The sequence below is a fragment of the Oculina patagonica genome, chromosome 1 (genome assembly GCF_052425735.1).
Source record: "Oculina patagonica isolate OP01 chromosome 1, crgOcupat, whole genome shotgun sequence".
NCBI lineage: Eukaryota > Metazoa > Cnidaria > Anthozoa > Scleractinia > Oculinidae > Oculina > Oculina patagonica.
Window position 1 is genome coordinate 38,196,090 of NC_135758.1, and position 19,489 is coordinate 38,215,578.

Below are 19,489 nucleotides of genomic sequence, written 5' to 3' on the forward strand. Positions count from 1 at the left end.
TCCACTAAGAAAGCTCGTGACAGGCATGTGTGGAGAATCTTTGTTGCTGCCCTTAGTGCCGATGGCGTATAGGGCAGTAAGTAAGTAAGTAAGTATTCCACTAATAATAATAGATTTTACACCAAAGTCAAAGTCAATGTTTTGATCGTGTAGTCCGACCATTTTGTCGCTCCGCTCTCCATCCGTAGTTTTGCCCTGTTATAGAGTGTATTAGTGACTCGTATTGTGCGCGTTCTCTTGACCTATTATGACAAAATGGCGTTATAGTGGAAAACTAAAGCACCGTAATAATGCATATTCTCAAAGTCCGTTTTCAGTGCGTGTAACTTTAAATAAAATCGTACTTCAGTATTATAAATGTATTTATCCGCAAACTTGTAAAAGAGCCACTGCCATGCAAAAAATTTTATTAAACAAGATTGTTTGGTATGTGTTGGAGGATGCTGGTATTAAGTTTTTCTTAGGAATTCAGTAGCGCATGCGTAATGTAAGACCACAAATGTTCAAACCCATCATAATGTTATCGTTTAAGTTCTAACTTAATCAAAACGTTCAAAAGACTAGCCTTAGTAAAAAGGGAAAAAAATGTTAATCAGAAAAAAAAAAACAGGTATTCAAGCGTTTTCAGTTTGCCTTCTCCTTTTTCGAGGATCCCGACAGACAACTTGTAACAGATTTCAGCAAAAATCTGATGACCAATAAAGCAACAACAGAGACTAAAAATGCCAAGAACAAAATATCCAGCAGATAGAGCTGATAAAATGGTAGATCCAGGCCCCTTGGTCTCAGGTACTGTAAGCCACCTTGAGCCGCCGTGTATTCCACCCAGTCAGCGGCTTCTTTGACAGGCGGACGTGGAAGTCGCTTGACGGAGTTTGATATTCGTGCCGCTGACTCGCGGTAGCTAGAGAGAAAATAAATTACTTTCAGAAATATTCTCGTTTAAAGGTTGTGCACTTTCGTAAAGCTTCTTAGTGTTTCTCAACGCTTATTATGCCCCGCTTTACAAGAACCTCTGCCACTGGGCTGGGGAAGAGATGAATAAACATGATGAATGTCCCGTTCTTACCAAAATATCTTAAAGCCTTTTTCGTTCAAAAAAAACACCATTAAACATAAAAAACTTCATAATTTGTTTCATTCTTTCCACTACATATTATGAAAAATAATTTTGCGTCGGAAATTTGGGGTATATTTTAGTTTTCTCTGGTAAAATTGAATGGTTAAACTCTTCGAGCAAAACAATAGACACCAACAAATAAGCTCTACATTCGCCAAATGAACACATGAGCTCCTGGCCTTATATAAAGAGAGAGGAGTGGTGAGCTGGAGGGAAGATTGTGCGGCTGAGATTTGTGAGGACTTATTTTTACGGGGATAATTTCTTAGAGCATTTTACGGTGGTTTTTCTTACAGCACTCACCTGGCTTGGGATAACACCTTGCGAATCAAACTAACAAACTCTCCTGCTGACGTAGTCTCCAAGTCCACCACCTCAGCAAACCCAGCCTGCTTTGCGATTCGAGCGTTATCAAACTGATCTCCAAAGAAGGGCGAGCTAATCATAGGTACCCCGTGGTACGTAGATTCCAGAATTCCGTTAAGTCCTGCATGTCCTATAAATAGACGCGTCTTGGGATGGCCAAGAATGTCATTCTGTGGTAGCCATGACAACAATTTGACATTGTCACTCACTGAGATCTTGGACGTACCTGTTTACAAAAGAAAAACGTATTCATTTTCTTACATTTTAATTAGTTCACTAGTGAGATTACGAAAAGTTGTGTTCTTTTCCGTAGCTTGTTTTCATGTACTTAATGACGCAATCACTATGAGTTAAACAAAAATTGCTTGTTGCTAATACAAACATCCATATCTCTTTGGTAACATCTTTCCCAACTATTTGTTAACTTAACAATCAATCGAATACTGTTATCAATGCTTAAACTTTCTTTCCTGGTAAAGTTGTCACGAACCAGAACGCCTTATCCGGAATGCTGGGTTCTGAAAATGATTCTCAAACGACGATTATGATTTTAGGCTAAAATAGTTTTTCTGTCGACAAACCCTCCAGCTTGAGTTTCCATATAATCTTCTGTGGTAGTTTGGAGAACGCTGTAGCCATCATTTGCAGTGTTGCTTCATCCATTCCTCCCAGCACCGTACCGAATGATACCAGGATCACTCCCTCATCACCAGCCTTCTGCATGAACTGATTCAACTCGTCTGGTAGGGGTTTGGCAGGACTGGGTAGGAATGGGCCCACGACTCGAGTATCTTAGAATCGGAATTAAAAAATAACTTAACTTTAAGAAAACTGAATAACAAACAAATAATCTGGTAATTGGTGTGCGAATCGAAATAGACAAAACATAAGTTGTCGATTTCTCTACGGTGCCCTTCCTCCATCCACTTAGCAACGGATTTTTGTACTTAAGGTTAGTGGCTATAGCTAGAAAAGAAGTTGAAAACAGTCACATTACTTAAAATTTGCAAGGTCCTCACTCACCTAAAAAACTCTTTTTAACCTAAGGGGGACCTGACCAGGGCCGTACCTAGCGGAGGGGGGGGGGGGGCAGCGGTTGCCCCCACCAGGAAAACTAAATTTCTAACATAGTGTTAGGTACTATGCCAAGAATAGGCAAGCAGTGTAATTGCACGGTTTTGAAGTGCTCTAAAAATTGGACTGTTACTTTAATTTGTAGCAGGTTACAAATTATTTTGCAATAACGACACTTACTTGGAAAGAGCGGCCTTGGCTCTTCCAACGAGAAATCCATTTGACTGATAATCATATCAACTCTGCCAAGAGTTTCTTGTATGCTCTTGTTGGGTGTGATGTTGTGCTTTGTCTTCAGCTCGTTGAATGTCGGACATAATTCGAAGACGTAATACATACTAATTGACATCCACTGTAATACATTCTTTACTCTGTCCACAAATTTCAACTCATGTGTAAGAGGAACAGTATACTGTGGTACATACGAGAGAGGGGAGGGTAATCCGAGCGCAATCACCGTTGGTGTAGCGAGAGTGGACGCAGATAGGATAACATGTGGAACTGACAACTTATCCGCAACTAAAGACGAACACAAATATAATAACTCGCCAACAACGAGATCCGCGTGCTTTATCTCTTCCATCAACTCTTGGTTGCCAAGCACGTCGTCACAATAAAGGAAGTCGGCCATCAGGAGGTAGCTTAACTCTTGTCTTAAAGTTGCCTCTTTCATGACACGCGCACTGACGGGTTTTTTGAGAAATGTGGCCGCCTTGTCATCTTTGAAAACTTGTACATTTGGATCATTTGCGGCGTAGCTCTGAGAAGCTCCCACAAATATCTTCACCTGTGCCGACACAAAAGTATATTTCTTGGAGTTATTTGAGCCACGTTATAATGACCTCATTTATAAGCTGTCTTCCATCAATCATATGCTAGTTATCTTAACTCTCGCTTTCCCTCCAACTTGGCATAGGCGAGGGGGGAAAAAGAAAGAGTAAATACCGGTAATCCATAATGGCACTAGGACCATTATAAAAACAATACAATCATACAACAACGCATAATTTTTATGCAGTAAAAAAGTTATCCAAAAAAAAATAGTCTCTGGTCAAACGTCTTGCTGCTAAGAATAGCAAACCAGAATAAAAGTTCAATGACGCGACCGTGAATCTTCTTGAAAGCGGATAAAATTTGTGCCGCCCAATTTGGGAGTATTCATCGAAACCGCTTCGCTCGTGTGCTTACACAGCCAATTGCAGGCCAAAAAAAACTTTGACCTAGGGCTGTGATTAAAAATATTTTCAAAAGGACTAAACTAACAAAATAAACAATATGTTAATACCAGACTCGGTTGCTTATACTAAACCGGATCTCAGTCAGTGGACTTTGAAGCCAAATGCAATATTACACAAAATTTGGTCAGGCCAAGCCTCTTGCTGTTGTCAAATTTAAGTCAGGTTACTGGCCTTGTTAACTGCTTATAAAATTTTCAGTCATGTTGTGTATACAGACCCAAATTTTGGTGACATTAGCTTTAAGTAAACAAAAGGGACGCGATCGCTGGTAAACTTGTAACATATTGACACCTGAGACGCCTCATGCTCAAACCGCCTGTCACGAGAGCTTATTAAAGTAGTTTAGGGATAAGTTAGCTCGAAAATGACCAGAAAAATGTCTTTCGGAGAACATATTGAGCGGTATTCCTTGCGAACAGTACTTGCCTACTTCATCCACTAGTTCCTTCTCTATCACCCTCGATTATGTCTCTTTTAAAAGATTTTTTTATGGTTTAAATAAGTCAATGAGTCACCAGTCTATGAGTCAAATCAAAAATAATGCTGCCCGAACCGCAAGCAAACCGGAGTGGAACTAACTGCTAGCAAACTGTAATGAACTAGAAGCAAGCAAACTGGATGAAAACTGGAGTCGAACTGACCTCCGTAACTAACCGTGACCAAAGTTGAGTGCTTCTTCGATAATCTAATTTGTATACAGGCAATCTATGGTTCAATAGATACTTTCTGTAAAAATCACCTTAACTCATAGACCTCATAGACCCATTTGACCCAAAAACAGCGCCTTGTCTCATAAGCTCAAAATTATGTCAAGGGCAGGCTGAGAAACACAATGAATTGAGCTGAGGTTAGCCCATATGCTAATTTATTTTTACAACATTTTTTTACTCCCAAAATCATCGCTTAGTGGACACGAAGATAACCTTTCTCGTCTTTTCGGTGCTTTAGTTTTGCTGGCAAGCAGTAGATCGTTTAAACTAATAAATCAGAAGCTGGGAAAATTAATCTGTTATAAATATGCCGCAAAAATATACCTGATGACCTCTCTCAGCCAGTTCTTGTCCAAGCCTCGCGACGAACATATAATGGCTTCTTCCAAACATGGGAAACATGGCAATGTACGCAGCCGAGCAACTTGAAAGAATTGAAAGATACACCAGCGTTCGAAACGCCGCCATAGCGCTCAATGGACTGTAGTTTCTTCAAGACAACAGATATTTCCCAGATATTTGAACTAAACAATTCTGTTTAGTCACGCAAGAGCCCCAGGTGTTTGGTCTGCTACTGGTCAGTGGTATCTCCTGTTGAAAAGATGACTCGGCTTGCTTTTGGCTGCTCACGCTGCAAATATGCAAAGCTGCAAGCTGATCAAATTGATCAACTGAAGCTGTGCACATTGTTTTTTTACTACCATGCAGTTCTACAAGCCAATTCAGCCTTTTTCAGCAAAAGGACATTACTAAAAGTTATATTACATCACAAGCCATAGTTGGGGATTATTGGAATATCGCAATACTGGTAGGGTATGACGTAAATGTAGCTAAAGAGAAGTGACACAGCAAAGATAATAAATGGCACGAATGCATGCAGAAGGAAATTTGTCAATAGCTTAACGGAAATAAAAGTAGCTAACACCTTGTGCGTGAAAAAGACTCTTATCCAACTGCAGCTTACATTTATCAAACATAAGAAGCAATGTTAGTGATTGTATAAATAGCATAGTTAGGATCTAATTGAATTCAAATAAATACAGTACTGATAAATTCACAGGCAAAGGATGCAATTAATACATTTTCTTTGTAGATTTGCTCAATTGAACAACAGTTATATTTTATTTTATATTTTTATTTTTTTTAGATTTCCCTATGTTGTCTCAACAGAGATTGCGTTATATTATAGTGTAACATCTGACGAACGACATACGATATGCGCGAGCAAGCTTTTAAAGAAAGGTCAAACGATCTCTTGCTCACAGCGGCCCTTTATATTATACGAATTAGAAATTTCTGTCTACTAAATCTAATAGATCCCATCATTTTTAATTAATTAATCTCTTTCGTTTATACATTGTAGTGTTCCATTCTAACTGCACAGGAGTATGTTGCTTTTGTGTTCTACACGGCGATTTCTTGTTAAGTTAAACGCCCGGGGGGGGGGGCATCCGGTATATTTTTGGGTGGGGGTGTGCCGCTGGGAATTTGAAGCCCTTACCCTATACCAGACCATTTTCAGCTGATCTTTGCAACCCTGTACTAGACTAGACACTGAAAATCCCTACCCTATCCCAGACTTGCATTTTGTTAGAACTGTATCATTATCAGTGTTTTAATGGAAAACCATCTGTGAACAACGATGCCGCGATGATTTTATTTACGTTTAGGAAAGCCTCTTTCTCTTCCGAGTTTCTGAACTATAATCGTCATACCGTCGATCGGTTTCCCGGCAAATGCTACCCTTTTCTAGACCAATTAAAACTCTCTGATTTCTATACCCTATCCCAGACTAAACTGCTTGAAAACCATACCCTTCACAGCGGCACATACCTGTATAGCTCATGTATGGGAGTGCCCCCCCCCCCCCCCCCGGGGTTAAACGTGATTTCTGTTCGATCGCCCTAACAGAGTAAAAGAGCCCATCGGGCCATGGCAAATAAGCGATTTCTGACGTTATCGCTTAAAAATTGAACACAAAACCATACTATACCCGGAAGATTAAATTTCACTGTGTAATGGTTGCAGAACGGTACGTGCATCAGTAAATGGCTGTTGTGGTATTACCCGTTTAAAGAATGATAAAGTCAAGCTTAGCGTGAATTCTGATTTTAGTTATATCACTTTTCAGTGATTTTTTTTTTCTGTTGACGTCGATTAACCAGTCCACAAAACACAAGCAATTTGAATTGATAAGAGAAACTGATAAACCCAGATCAAGTTTTAATCCTGTATTTATATATGTTGGTCAGCTTTCGGTCATCCCAGCCCACATCTCTTTACATCCAATGCACAATCCAACAGTATCACGGCTTTTCTCTTGCTTAACCTTATTGATGCCCAAATTGAGCCTGCGGCGATGGGGGTGGGGGTTAGGAGGGGGGAAGCAATAGATTGCAAGATCTGAAAGTGCATGGTGATATGATAACTTTATTTCCACACGCTATTTCCATCAGCCATTGCTAAAAAACTATTATTAACTACCTACCTACCTACCTAATTACAAGTATAACGGAATAAAAATTTAAGACAATCAACAACAACAACAGGCTTTATTTGCATGACTATAAGTACATACAGTATTGCAAAAGCGTAAAACTTAACTGAAGCGAAACTTATAACATTCATAATCATGTAATAGGAAAAAAACAATTATGTATGTGTTACATTCTTGGAGGCCGTGTTTAAAAACTTACTTAAAAACTGTGACGACTCAACTTTGCCTTAAAATCACTTATGGAAGTCACTTGCCGTTATTCTATTGGGAAGCTGTTCAACAACTGAGCACCATGAAAAAATTCTCTTTAAGTAGTCAGTGCACGGTTGTGGAAGAGCTAGTTTGTTTTCAGTGTTCCTTAAACAGTAAGCAGTCAGGCTATCGCGAAAAACAAAACTTCAATTCAAATATTCTGGTGTCAGCCCATGCATGGTCTTATACATCATGGTAGTCACCAGTTGTTTAGCTGTTGATGGAAGAGTGAAATTCACCTCTTTAATAAGCTCTCACGTAGCTTGCAAGATACTTTTTTTAGTTTACTGAAAGATCAATTCGGCTATAATAATAATCATCGGCCTTATGATATAGTACATTATCCTCCCTGCTTACTCATTAGCATTAAGTATTGGATAGTGACCCCTGATGAGCAAAGCTCGAGAGGGCATGCCGAAAGAGCTAAGAGCAGCAGGGGGAGTGGTGGGTGGGGCGTATCATCTATCCCACTTAAAATAAAGTCTTTAATTATATACTATCTTTATTGAGTTATGCGCATAAGATAAAGCCTTCACTTACTTACTATCTTTGGCCAACGTTCGCAACAACTGACAATTCTAATTAATTCCATTTTATTATATACTGCTAATGACGTCACTGGGGATGCTAATGAACTATGAATAGTCATTTTTCCGGTGTAATTATTGCCTGCTTTTTCCTGTGTGTTAAAAATCAAAATGTTCTCGTTTTGAAAAAGTCGCCAGCCTAAATTAAAAGAACTTAGAAGAATAGCTTTATTAATCAGAAGAAAATGCAAGTGTTCAAGCGTTTTCAGTTTGTCTTCTCCTTCTTTGAGGATCCCGACAAACACCTTACAACAGATTTCAGCAAGAATCTGATAACAGATAAAGCAACAACTAAGACTAAAAATGCCAAGAACAAAATATCGAGCAAATAGAGCTGATAAAACGGTAGATCTAGGCCCCTTGGTCTCAGGTACTGTAAGCCACCTTGAGCCGCCGTGTATTCCACCCAATCAGCGGCTTCTTTGACAGGCAGACGTGGAAGTCGCGTAACAGCCTTTGATATTCGCGCCGCTGACTCGCGGTAACTATAAGAAAAGAAATTGCTGTTAATTGCTTTGTTAATTTTGCAAAAAGTCAGTTATAACGAACCACATCCTACTTTGTAGGCGGATTCAAGGCAAGGACATAAAGAGAGTGACGAAGTTTAATTACGTGAAGAAGATGCTTGGCAACTCTTGGGAAACTTTTTTACTTTTCGAGTACCTTGTTTCGACAAAAAAGGACATACATGTTCTCTTACATAAACCCGCTTAATATGGACACCGGTTTATACGGACAACGGACACTTCCCTGAGATTCAAGTGACATGCTCCAATACAGAGTTGTCGGGAGGCTGCGTAGCCTAGTGGAAAGGACACTGCACATGAAATCCGGAGGTCCCAGGTTCAAATCCACCTTCATGCCACTAGATGGCCGATTTGTGTTTGGTCGTCCCGAATTCAACTCCCCCGCGTTATTTTCCTATAACACTCACCTTGTTTGTGTCAACACTTTGTGTATTAAACTAGCAAATTCTTCTGCTGACGTTTTCTCCAGGTCCATCACCTCAGCAAACCCAACTTGTTTTGCGTTCCAGGCGTTATAAAACTGATCTCCGAAGAAAGGCGAGCAAATCATAGGGACCCCGTGGTACGTAGATTCCAAAAGTCCGTTGATTCCTGCATGTCCTATAAATAGACGCGTCTTGGGATGGCCAAGAATGTCATTCTGTGGTAACCATGACAACAGTTTGACATTGTCACTCACTGAGATCTTGGACGTGCCTGTTAAGTTTGAGAAAGAAGAACGTATTCATATTCCTCTTTTGATTGGTTAACCGTGGCTAGAGAGACTAAAGTGGCTAATGCGTGTATTGGCAAATTTGACACGATACGAACTAAAACGCTTTTTCGTGCTGGATTGCGGAAATGATAAACAATTTTTTTAAGATCTGTTACCGCTGTATCATTTCAGGTTGAAATAGTTTTTCTGTCGACATACCCTCCTGCTTGAGTTTCCATATTATCTTCTGTGGTAGTTTGGAGAATGCTTCAGCCATCATTTTCAGTGACGCTTCATCGATTCCTCCCACCACTGTACCAAATGACACCAAGATCACTCCCTCGTCACCAGCCTTTTGCATGAACTGATCCAACTCGTCTGGCAGCGGTTTAGGTGGACTGGGTAGAAATGGGCCCACGACTCGAGTATCTTTAAGAGAATGTCTCCTTTAGATCCACAAACTTAATTTGGCTCAGTAAATAGAATTCGCTCAAAATCCCTCCAGTAATTTCTTATTATAAGTAAGTAACAAATATGGAATTAGACTGGAGAAAAATTGTTTTCTTTATGAAATCTGGATGAAAACCTTTTACACCTTCTGGTGGCCTCGATGGCCATTGGCCGGATCGTGAAATTTGGTAAAGTCCAACCATTCGCTCTAATACAAATATTGCGGCTACATCGCTTAAATACCGATATTTGTAAACAACAAGCCTTGGCCTTTTAAACTGGATGAACCGCATTGAACAACTTTGCTTATCAAGAAAGAGACGAGGATCTAAAGTTTGGCTATTTTGGATGTTAAAGGCCAGCTCAAATTTTCCTTAACTTTATGTAGTAAAATATCAAAAGTGGCTCGTACTCACAAGTTAAACTGCATATCAGCGGCAAGCTCCATCCTTCCGCTCTGAGAATATGTAAAAATATTTGGCCGTTCTCTACTCCTTCGGTTGTTGACAAGGGGCGAAACAAGTGCTACTCGGCGGATTTCGCCATGTTGTCATCATAACAATTCGAACCAACTTCAGTACCAAAAAGAGGAGAATTTTGTTTGATCACTAGTACATTTATCTCGCAGCGAAGGAAGAAATCACCTTGCAATCCGCTTTTATCTGAACGGAAATTATCACGTCAAGATAGTCCATTTTACAGCAACTTTTACAGCAACATATCGATCTTCTACTGTCAGCTTGTCAGCCATCTTGGTTTTAAAACATCCGCTGACCAGTTTAGTCGGTCAGTATAAAACACCACGGACTTTGCCACAGACTGCGGACTGCGGACTGCGGACTGCGGACTGCGGACTGCGGACTGCGGACTGCGGACTACGGGCTGGGTATAAACACAAATGCGGACTCAAACTGCGGACTGGGTATAGAATACGGACTACGGTATAAAATGCGGACTGAGCATATAAAATACGTTTAAATGCAAACCACGACTAGAAACAACGACTTTTTTTTATCGACGGTTGTTGAAGGCGGCACGAAGAAAAGCACACAAACTGCTCGTCAAGATTCACAGCGAAATCAAAATTTATTTTTTCTTTCACGATAAATACAATTCCAGTGCCGTAGCAAGGGGAGGGGCCGGGGGGGGGGGGTCGTGCCCCCCCCCCAGTTTTTTTCCCAAAAAGTAAAAACAGACCCGTATGAAATGTTGAAAATAAAATTTTATCTCCCAAAAGGTTTGAAACAATAACATTTGTACTTCTTTTCATTTTTTAACGTACGTAGGGTAAGCACAACAATATTAAATAGCTAAAAAATAAACTAAACGAACTAAACTTTGGGAAGTTTTCAAAAAACGACCTGCCGATGAAGTCTACGTTTGTCTCTAAGGCAACTCAGACAGTTTGATAACTACGAACTCACTATGATGACTCTGAAAAGTGAAACATTTACTGGTTTCAAGATACAGAGACAGTCGGTTTTCTATTTTGTAATTGACGTTGCAAGTGTTATACTCTCTTCAATGTGCATTGGTTTGCTGAGACAGTGTAGGAAGAAAATAATTTTGCGATTTGCGTAAATCACAAATAGCTCTTGGAGAACGCTGGAAATAGCATTTCCAAGCCTCTAGATTTCAAAATTTTCTGGGGGGGGGGGTGCATTCCCCCACACCCCCTAGCGACTCGCGCCTCCGGCGCTCGCGTGCCTCCCCAGTTATTTTACCCTTGCTACGGCACTGCATTCTCTCAAAAATGCTCTGCTCGGTATCTGTGAAAGAAGAGGCTTACCTTAATTAACGCTCTCATCGTTCTTGAAATTTGACTGGTTCGCCTTCAAAACATTCGTCCGTTCCACTGGATGTTTTATGAGAAATATACGGTGAGATTCCGAGAATTTACTTGCGAGCTTTCCGCCGCCATATTGGATTTGCGACATATACAAGTGCTTGGTTTTCAAAAGAAGACGCAATGCTCAATCTGCACTCTTTCAACTTGAATTTTTTCTCTGCGTCTAGACAAATAACTACTTCGGATATCTATAGCGTCAATACGTGAGATAACTAAAAAAAATAATAAATAAAAGAGAAGAAACCTTGAGGGAAATCACCAACGTGAAAAGCTACCTTTTACTGTCGAAAACGTATAGTCAGGTCGCTTAGCGCAAATGTTTGGAGAAATCGTTACATGGTTGATAAAAGCACCAAACTTTGCAGAATGATTCTTTAATGACTATTCAATAATTTTATCCGTGGCTCCACCTGAATTTTAGTCTTGCAATTTGCAAAATTTGCTAAACGTTTTTTACCACGAACAAACTCTCAAGCACCGCTACCAAGCCATTTTGAATTGATGCAATGACAGTTGGACAGAAGCAAATATTCCTCTACTCCGTAAGTAATTTGCAGTTCTATGCTTAAATGTTGTAAAAATATATATAAATTGAAGACATTGTTGAAGGTTTCGCTAAAATTTCAATTTTTAGATGCAGTAATCTAAAATGTTTATTATGGTAATTATGCGCTTGTAGTTTGTGGCCGCCCAGGGAAGCGGAACATGCTTAGAGAAGCCTTGAAGAAACGAGATTACACAGAGGTCGCATAAGGTTTTGGTCAAGCTACGGCAGCTTCAATAATAAGAAAATACATTTTCAGCAACGAGGCATATAAATTTATGGATCGTTTCCAGAGAATAGTCAAGAAGCGTCGTTACCATCTAGCCTCAAAACCATAATGTTCTTAATTTTCAATGGAGACGGTTTGAAAAAGAAAGATAAGCACGAGTCCAAAGCATGCCTTACCGTTGATCAGCCTATTGTCTACAACACATAGAAAAAAATCAAAGGAATCCGATACAGAAACAAGGCACTTTAGGGAGCGTGAACCGCCTCTGCCTGTCTACATTGACCTGAACATGCATAGATTGACGAGATGCAAGCGGATCATCCAGCATTTACACCAGCTGGAAATTTCTATTTCCTATGTCAGGGTCACACAACTTGAAGAGTGCGAGCACTTTGACGAGGATGGAGTTGTATCCCTTGCCTGCGAAAGGTCTGTTCACTGTTGGTGCCTTAGACAGCCTTCAAAAAGCGGCTCTTTTCTTGTTACCGGCATCAGTCTCCTCCAGTTTCCAACTGAGAACCAACCAGGTATAAGTACACAACCAGTTACGATTTCTCCATCTGTACCTAGAAAGCTCTCTGCCTTGTTCCACGCTTTGTCTGGTTGTAACATCACATCCAGATTTAGGGGAAAGGGCAGACTTGACAGGCATTTAAAGAGGAAACAGAAACACTTCCCTCTTTAGCCTCCCATGCGATTGAGTCCTTTGATGCCGACTGTGAGCACTTCCGAAAAACTGAACGGCTGGTTATTATCGTTTATGACAAAGAGAGTTCGTCCTTGTTCCTTAACCAAACTAAGCTTGAACTTTTCTGTCTTAAGAACGTTCATTGAGAAGATGCCACCGACGGACAATGCTTTGCTTTAACTCACAATAGACGGGCGTTCAACCTAGGACACTTGTACTGATACTGAGCAAAATATCCCTTTACCTTATAAACACCTTATCGAGTTTCACTCTCTTTATATTTTTCATGTTTTTCTGTTAATTTTTGGATCAAGGGGGTGGCTAGCCACCCAATCTAACGCCACTAGATCCACCCATGTCTAGGATATTATAATTAATTTTTTCAAGCCTTAAACCGCCGCATTTTTTCTTTTGTCAGTAAAAAAGGACTGCGTGGGATGCTAGTTTTAGGGAACCTGGAAATCGCGTGACTTTTTCTTCAATTTGCCTTATGGGTAATACATATTTGATAAAGGCCTGCACAAAATAGCGACGGACAGCCCCTGAAAAATCTAGTTGACCGCTTACGAAAGAGAACATTGCAGAACAACTTTTATCAATTTATGCAAATGAGCTCAAAACGTTTAGTTTTAAATTTCAAGGAAAATAAAAAAAAATCGGGTGGAGCCACGGATAAACTTGAAACAAGAATCGAAAAGAGGCTGCATGCAATACTCTCACAGTGCCTCTCTCCACCCAGGTGTATAAATAGGTACCGGCGAATTTACTGCTGGGGGGTAACCCTGCGGTGGACTAGTATCCCATCCAGGGGGAGTAGCAACACTCCTAGTCGCTTAATGCTACGGAAACCGGGATAAGCTCCGGCTGTATGGGCCACTTGGCTCGGACACAGACTGAAAACGGCAGCTCGATTTTGCGATTCAAAACTCCGGTTCCAAACTCGAATGTTGAGAGGATTATCGTCTGGCTTCACGTGGCAGACACGTACGAATTTTGCCGAATTTTGCTTGTTTTCGCTACACTAACACACGGTTTGTTTTAACGTTTCGCCATTCGCTTATTCAACACCCCTCGGACTTCTGTAATACCAAAAAAGAGGTACGAAATTTCAAGTACTGAAGAAGTTAAAAAATTCTACTGGCAACCCGGTTTTCATTGTCATGCAAATTAGGGTTGTTTGTCAAACTCCCACGTGCCTGCCGCTTGAGGCTGGCCAGATATGCAGTTGAATAACGATAACTAACTAAGGAGATCGAAAAACGTTTGAGATATCGGGAGTTCGAGTTAGCAAGGGTACTAAATTATTAGGGGAAAAACACCTGGAGGATCGGAGAAAGTTCGAGTTTAGCAGGAGGTTCGAGTTATCTGTAAGGAAATCGACAACATTATATTAAGTTTTGAGTCGAGTCTCCACTGCAACTCCGATCCAAGAATCAAAGACTAAAGCGAATGAAACAAACACAAATTTTAAGTTCCTCACAATTGGAGGGATTTTAATGTGTTTTGACAGTACTTTGCTGTAATCTACGAGCAGGCTTTCTGTAGGAAAAAGGCTAACTTTATCGAGCTAGGCGAGAAGGTGAGACAACTTTGATGCTCAGTTTATTCAGCCTTGCTTCTAGTTATTTTTAACATCAGGTCACGTTTGGTAGCATTTTGCATGCTTAGTCTGCATTTTATACCGTAGTCCGTGTTTTATACCCAGTCCGTAGTCCGTAGTCCGTAGTCCGTGTTTTATAGATACTGACCGACTACACTGGTCAGCGGATGTTAAAACCAAGATGGCTGACAGTAGAAGATCGATATGTTGCTGTAAAAGTTGCTGTAAAATGGACTATCTCGACGTGATAATTTCCGTTCAGATAAAAGCGGATTGCAAGGTAATTTCTTAGTTCACTGCGAGATAAATGTACTAGTGATTTAACAAAATTCTCGTCTTTTTGGTACTGAAGTTGGTTCGAATTGTTAAGATGACAACATGACGAAATCCGCCGAGTAGCAATTGTTTCGCCCCTTGTCAACAACCGAAGGAGTAGAGAACGGCCAAATATTTTTACATATTCTCAGAGCGGAAGGATGGAGCTTGCCGCTGATATGCAGTTTAACTTGTGAGTACGAGCCACTTTTGATATTTTACTACATAAAGCTAAGGGAAATTTGAGCTGGCCTTTAACATCCAAAATAGCCAAACTTTAGATCCTCGTCTCTTCCTTGATAAGCAAAGTTGTTCAATGCGGTTCATCCAGTTTAAAAGGCCAAGGCTTGATGTTCACAAGTATGGGTATTTAAGCGATGTAGCCGCAATATTTGTATTAGAGCGAATGGTTGGACTTTACCAAATTTCACGATCCGGCCAATGGCCATCGAGGCCACCAGAAGGTGTAAAAGGTTTTCATCCAGATTTCATAAAGAAAACAATTTTTCTCCAGTCTAATTCCATATTTGTTACTTACTTATAATAAGAAATTACTGGAGGGATTTTGAGCGAATTCTATTTACTGTGCCAAATTAAGTTTGTGGATCTAAAGGAGACATTCTCTTAAGTTGGAATTAAAATGTAAAAAAGTCTTAACTTTAGAACCGGTTAAATAAATATATCATGAGAAATTGGTAAATTAAAAAGCTTTCAAATGAGTGTCGTAAAGCCAAAACTGAAGTGAGCACTTTGACCAATCCGCAAACACACGGACAATCCAGTAAACCAATTATGACTCGAAGAAAATACAAGTACGAAGCGCGGGAAAACGAACCAGGTTTGGCTTTGGTTTCATGTCCGATTGAATAAGAAATTGGCGCGAGATTTTTAAACCGATCACTAAGCGTAGTAATGCGAAACCGAAGCAAATGCGAATCAACTTTCAATAGTCAAGTCAAAACCGTTTTCTGTTTTCATACGAATAGGAAGAGATAAAAAACAAGTTGTTAATTTGCTTCTTGTTTTGAAAACGAGTTTATGCGCATCCTTACTGCGCACGCGATTCATGCCGCAGCGTCACGCCACGTCATGCGCTGACGTAACCTTCTAAAAAATAATGGGACTTGGTGCCGATACATAACTTGGCTTGCAGTTTACTATTTTAAATGGTCGCTGACCTATACTATTTTTTTGATACACAACTTTCTCTACTAATTTTCGACAAAAAAAATGAACAAAAAAAATCAATGTGGGAAGTTTAAAACTCTTCAATTCTCTTCTATCCAAGAAGAATCGAATCCTGATGAATCCTGTCATGCAAATGCGATCGCCAAATAACGGAACAGTCGAATTTGTTTAATAGACCCACATAAAGAATATACCGCAGACAGGCAGCGAAACTTGCAATTCACGGATTTATACATTTTTTGACATTCGGACTCTGTAACGATATTCTGTAACGAGGCCCGATTTACACGTTTGCTTTTCCGCAACGAATTCAGTGAATCAGTTGGTTGGTTTGGTGAGTTGCCCACTCACCAAACCAACTTTTCCGCAAAGGTATGGGGAGGGGGGACTAAGAAGGGGAATGCAATATAGTCGCATGATTTTGAAATGCTAGAAATTGATTTGGTGAGAGCACTCGCCACCCACCAATGTGACATGGGTTTGATTCCCCGACCCGGCGTCATATACGTGGGTTGTCCTTGCTTCGAGGGATTTTCTCCGGGTTCTCCGGTTTTCCTCCCTCCACAAAAACAAACACTACTATAAGTTATTCATAGGAGGCTATAATTTATTTTTGCAAAAAAGATACTTACTTGGAAGGAGCGGCCTTGCAGGTTCTAACGTGAAATCCACTTGACTGATAACCATATCAACTCTGCCAAGAGTTTCTTGTATGCTCTTGTCGGGTGCGATGTTGTGCTTTGTCTTAAGCTCGTTGAAAGTCGGGCATAAATCGAAGACGTAAAACGCGTTAATTGACATCCACTGTAACACATTCTTCACTCTGTCTACAAATTTAAACTCGTGTGTAAGAGGAACACCGTGCTGCGGCACATACGAGGGAGGGGAGGGTGATCCGACCGCGATCGCCGTGGGGATAGAGAGAGCTGGCGCAGATAGGAGAACATGCGGTAGTGACAATTTATCCGCAACTAAAGACGAACACAAATATATTAATTCGCCAACGACGAGATCCGCGTGCCTTATTTCTTCCAATAACTCTTTGTCGCTAAGCATGTCATCGCAGTAAGGAGCCTGAAACATTAACAGCATCCTTAACTCTTGTCTCAGTGATCCCGAATACATGTCACTCGAACTTGGTGGTCTGCTGAGCAACGTGGCCAGCTTGTCATCTTTGAAAAAGCGTACTTTTGGGTCATTTGCGGCGTAACTCTGAGAGGCTCCCATAAATATCTTCACCTGTGCCAACATAAAAACATTTCGTGGAGTTATTTCTCGAAATCATTAATAATTCATCAAGTTTTAAAATCATAACCGTGAACGAGGTTTGGATACCCCGTCTTTATTAGCTTAGATTTTTACGATTTTGCTTCTCAGTTTACTCTGTAGTTTTTGTTTCGATTGAGAAGATTTATCAAACACTCGAGACAGTGTTTCATGGGCTATCCAAACACCTCGGATTTCGTCAAAATACTCTGCTACGCGTCGTATTTTCAACTCTCTTCTCGGTGTTTGGATATCCCGATGAAACACTGTCACTCGTGTTTGATATATTACTTGAACTACAGACTGAAAAGAAAGATAACAAAACTGATTATATAATAAATACCAGTGCAAGAATGTTCCCCAGATCGTAACTGGCGTAAGACGGTTGGATCCTGTGATTGGTCAGTGGTTGTCTTTGGATATCATTGATCAATCATATGCTAGTCACCCTAAATTCTTGCTTTCCCGCCAACTTGGCATACGCGACGCGAAAATATACAGGAATTGATAATTTGAAGATAAGTTACAAAAAAACTTATTTATTTCCGGGCTTAAAGAATGGCCAGTGTTAATTCTTTTACACCGGTAGTCCCGATAAAGACAGCAGGATCATTAAGAGAACAATACAACGCATACTTTTTCCCCATGAAATCCCTTCATTTCTTTAATAGGTTTCCATTATTTTTTAACAATGCAGTTTAATAAAAAATTTATGCGAAAAGATTACGAAGTCGTTAGTCTGGCTTAGTTAGACAATTGAAACTCGGCGGGCGGCCAAACCGTTTTATGTAATAACGTTCAAGATTGTGCGCTGATTTTCACGCTTGATTTAAATGCTTAACTTACAAAATAAATAATATGGTAGTACCAGATTCGGTTACTTAATTATACCAAAGGATGAAGTTAACAGGACCTAACAACTAAATGATAGACAGTGCCAGTGGCCTTGATAACTGCTTCTGCAGCTTATGAAAATTTTGAGTCACGAGACAGTCAGTAGCAATAGGGATGCGGTCGCTAGTAAGAACATTTTGAACGGCTCGGGATTCTACGCTTGAGCTACACGAGCTATACAGAGCTTGCAGGAAGTATCTGTACCAGATTCGGTTACCAAAGGATCTGACTCAGTGGACACTGAAGTCAATATCACATATAAATTAATTTATACACTAGCCGAGTGGCTTTGATATTGAACTCTGACAACTGCTTATGGTAATTTTGAGTCACGAAGTGTATAAACCCGAATTTCCCGTGACAGTTGCTTGAAAAAGGTGGTTCCGCGGCCGCTTGTAACAACATTTTGAGCGGTATTCCTAAATGCCGACAGTATTTGCCCACTTCATACACTTTTTCCGTTTTCTATCAAACCCTTATGTCTCATAGTAATCAGAATAATGTCGAGGGTAGGCTGAAAAACAAAATGTTCCTTCACTAAACTGAGGTCGGGATATGTTGGTTCATTTTTACCATTTTACTCGCGAAATATTGTTAAATTGATGATATATTTTTCTCTTCTTTCTGCTGCTTTAGTGTTGCTAGCGTGTAGTAGATCGTTGAAAATATTTAATCATCAACCGAGAAAATTATTTAATTTGTCGCATACCTGGTGACCTCTCTCAACCAGTTCTTGTGCAAGCTTACCGACAAACAGATGATGGCTCCTTCCAAACATGGGAAACATGGCAAAGTACGCAGCCGAACAACTTGAAAGAATTGAAAGATACACCAGCGTTCGAAATGTCGCCATAGTGCACGATGGATTCAGGCTTTTTTCAAGACAGCAGATAGTGCTGACACTGCTTAGTCACGCAAAGCGTACAATCTCGTTTCCAGGGTCTCTCTCTCCCTGGGTTGGCAAGCGTAAGCGAGATCGCGTTTGATCCGCTACAGGTTAGCAGTATCTCCTCTTTGTGGTCTCTGTAGTTTCTGTGAAACTGCAAAGGCACGTTGTTTTTATTACTGTGCTTCTGCAAGCTAAATCAGCCTTCTTCAGGCAAAGGGTGTTACTAAAAGTTATGGTAAAATTTTTATATTTAATACATCAGATGGAGAATGCTGCATGATGCTGCAATATCGGATATTCAGGTCAACAAGGAAATGACGTAAATTGTAGCGACAGAAGTGACAGCAAAACTGATAAAAATAGAAAAAGAAAAACATACAATATAAGGAGATTATATTTCATCACGTAATGGTGGCAAGTTAAGAAACATGAACGGCCGTTGCTTGAGCAGTATTACAGCTTTGCATTTCTTTTTCAGTCATTTGCAATTAATATTTTAGCTGATCAGTGCT

The 19,489-nt window shown here is 40.2% G+C and overlaps 2 protein-coding genes across 2 annotated transcripts; both read right to left on the reverse strand.

The window, feature by feature from the left end:
* Nucleotides 1–93: 93 nt before the first annotated feature.
* LOC144629145 (UDP-glucuronosyltransferase 2B9-like) lies at nucleotides 94–5,058 on the reverse strand. Its single transcript, XM_078487349.1, has 5 exons — nucleotides 4,833–5,058; nucleotides 2,741–3,347; nucleotides 2,068–2,277; nucleotides 1,424–1,712; nucleotides 94–904 (listed from the first exon to the last, which is right to left on the reverse strand). The coding sequence occupies exons 1-5, from the start codon at nucleotides 4,974–4,976 to the stop codon at nucleotides 625–627; spliced, it is 1,530 nt and encodes a 509-aa protein (XP_078343475.1). The 5' UTR covers nucleotides 4,977–5,058; the 3' UTR covers nucleotides 94–624.
* Nucleotides 5,059–7,043: 1,985 nt separating this feature from the next.
* LOC144629153 (UDP-glucuronosyltransferase 3A1-like) lies at nucleotides 7,044–19,218 on the reverse strand. Its single transcript, XM_078487361.1, has 5 exons — nucleotides 18,798–19,218; nucleotides 16,561–17,167; nucleotides 9,285–9,494; nucleotides 8,779–9,067; nucleotides 7,044–8,329 (listed from the first exon to the last, which is right to left on the reverse strand). The coding sequence occupies exons 1-5, from the start codon at nucleotides 18,939–18,941 to the stop codon at nucleotides 8,050–8,052; spliced, it is 1,530 nt and encodes a 509-aa protein (XP_078343487.1). The 5' UTR covers nucleotides 18,942–19,218; the 3' UTR covers nucleotides 7,044–8,049.
* Between the last annotated feature and the right edge of the window lie 271 nt (nucleotides 19,219–19,489).

What these genes read in the sequence shown, in the direction of transcription:
- LOC144629145 (XM_078487349.1), bottom strand. Translation starts at nt 4,976, where the DNA reads ATGGCGGCGTTTCGAACGCTGGTGTATCTTTCAATTCTTTCAAGTTGC. An exon ending in GCCAAGGCCGCTCTTTCCAA is followed by an intron (nt 2,278 to 2,740) that starts GTAAGTGTCGTT and finishes TCCGATTCTAAG; the next exon opens with ATACTCGAGTCGTGGGCCCA. An exon ending in ATGGAAACTCAAGCTGGAGG is followed by an intron (nt 1,713 to 2,067) that starts GTTTGTCGACAG and finishes TTTTGTAAACAG; the next exon opens with GTACGTCCAAGATCTCAGTG.
- LOC144629153 (XM_078487361.1), bottom strand. Translation starts at nt 18,941, where the DNA reads ATGGCGACATTTCGAACGCTGGTGTATCTTTCAATTCTTTCAAGTTGT. An exon ending in TGGTTGAGAGAGGTCACCAG is followed by an intron (nt 17,168 to 18,797) that starts GTATGCGACAAA and finishes ATGTTGGCACAG; the next exon opens with GTGAAGATATTTATGGGAGC. An exon ending in AAAGTGTTGACACAAACAAG is followed by an intron (nt 8,330 to 8,778) that starts GTGAGTGTTATA and finishes CTTTTCTTATAG; the next exon opens with TTACCGCGAGTCAGCGGCGC.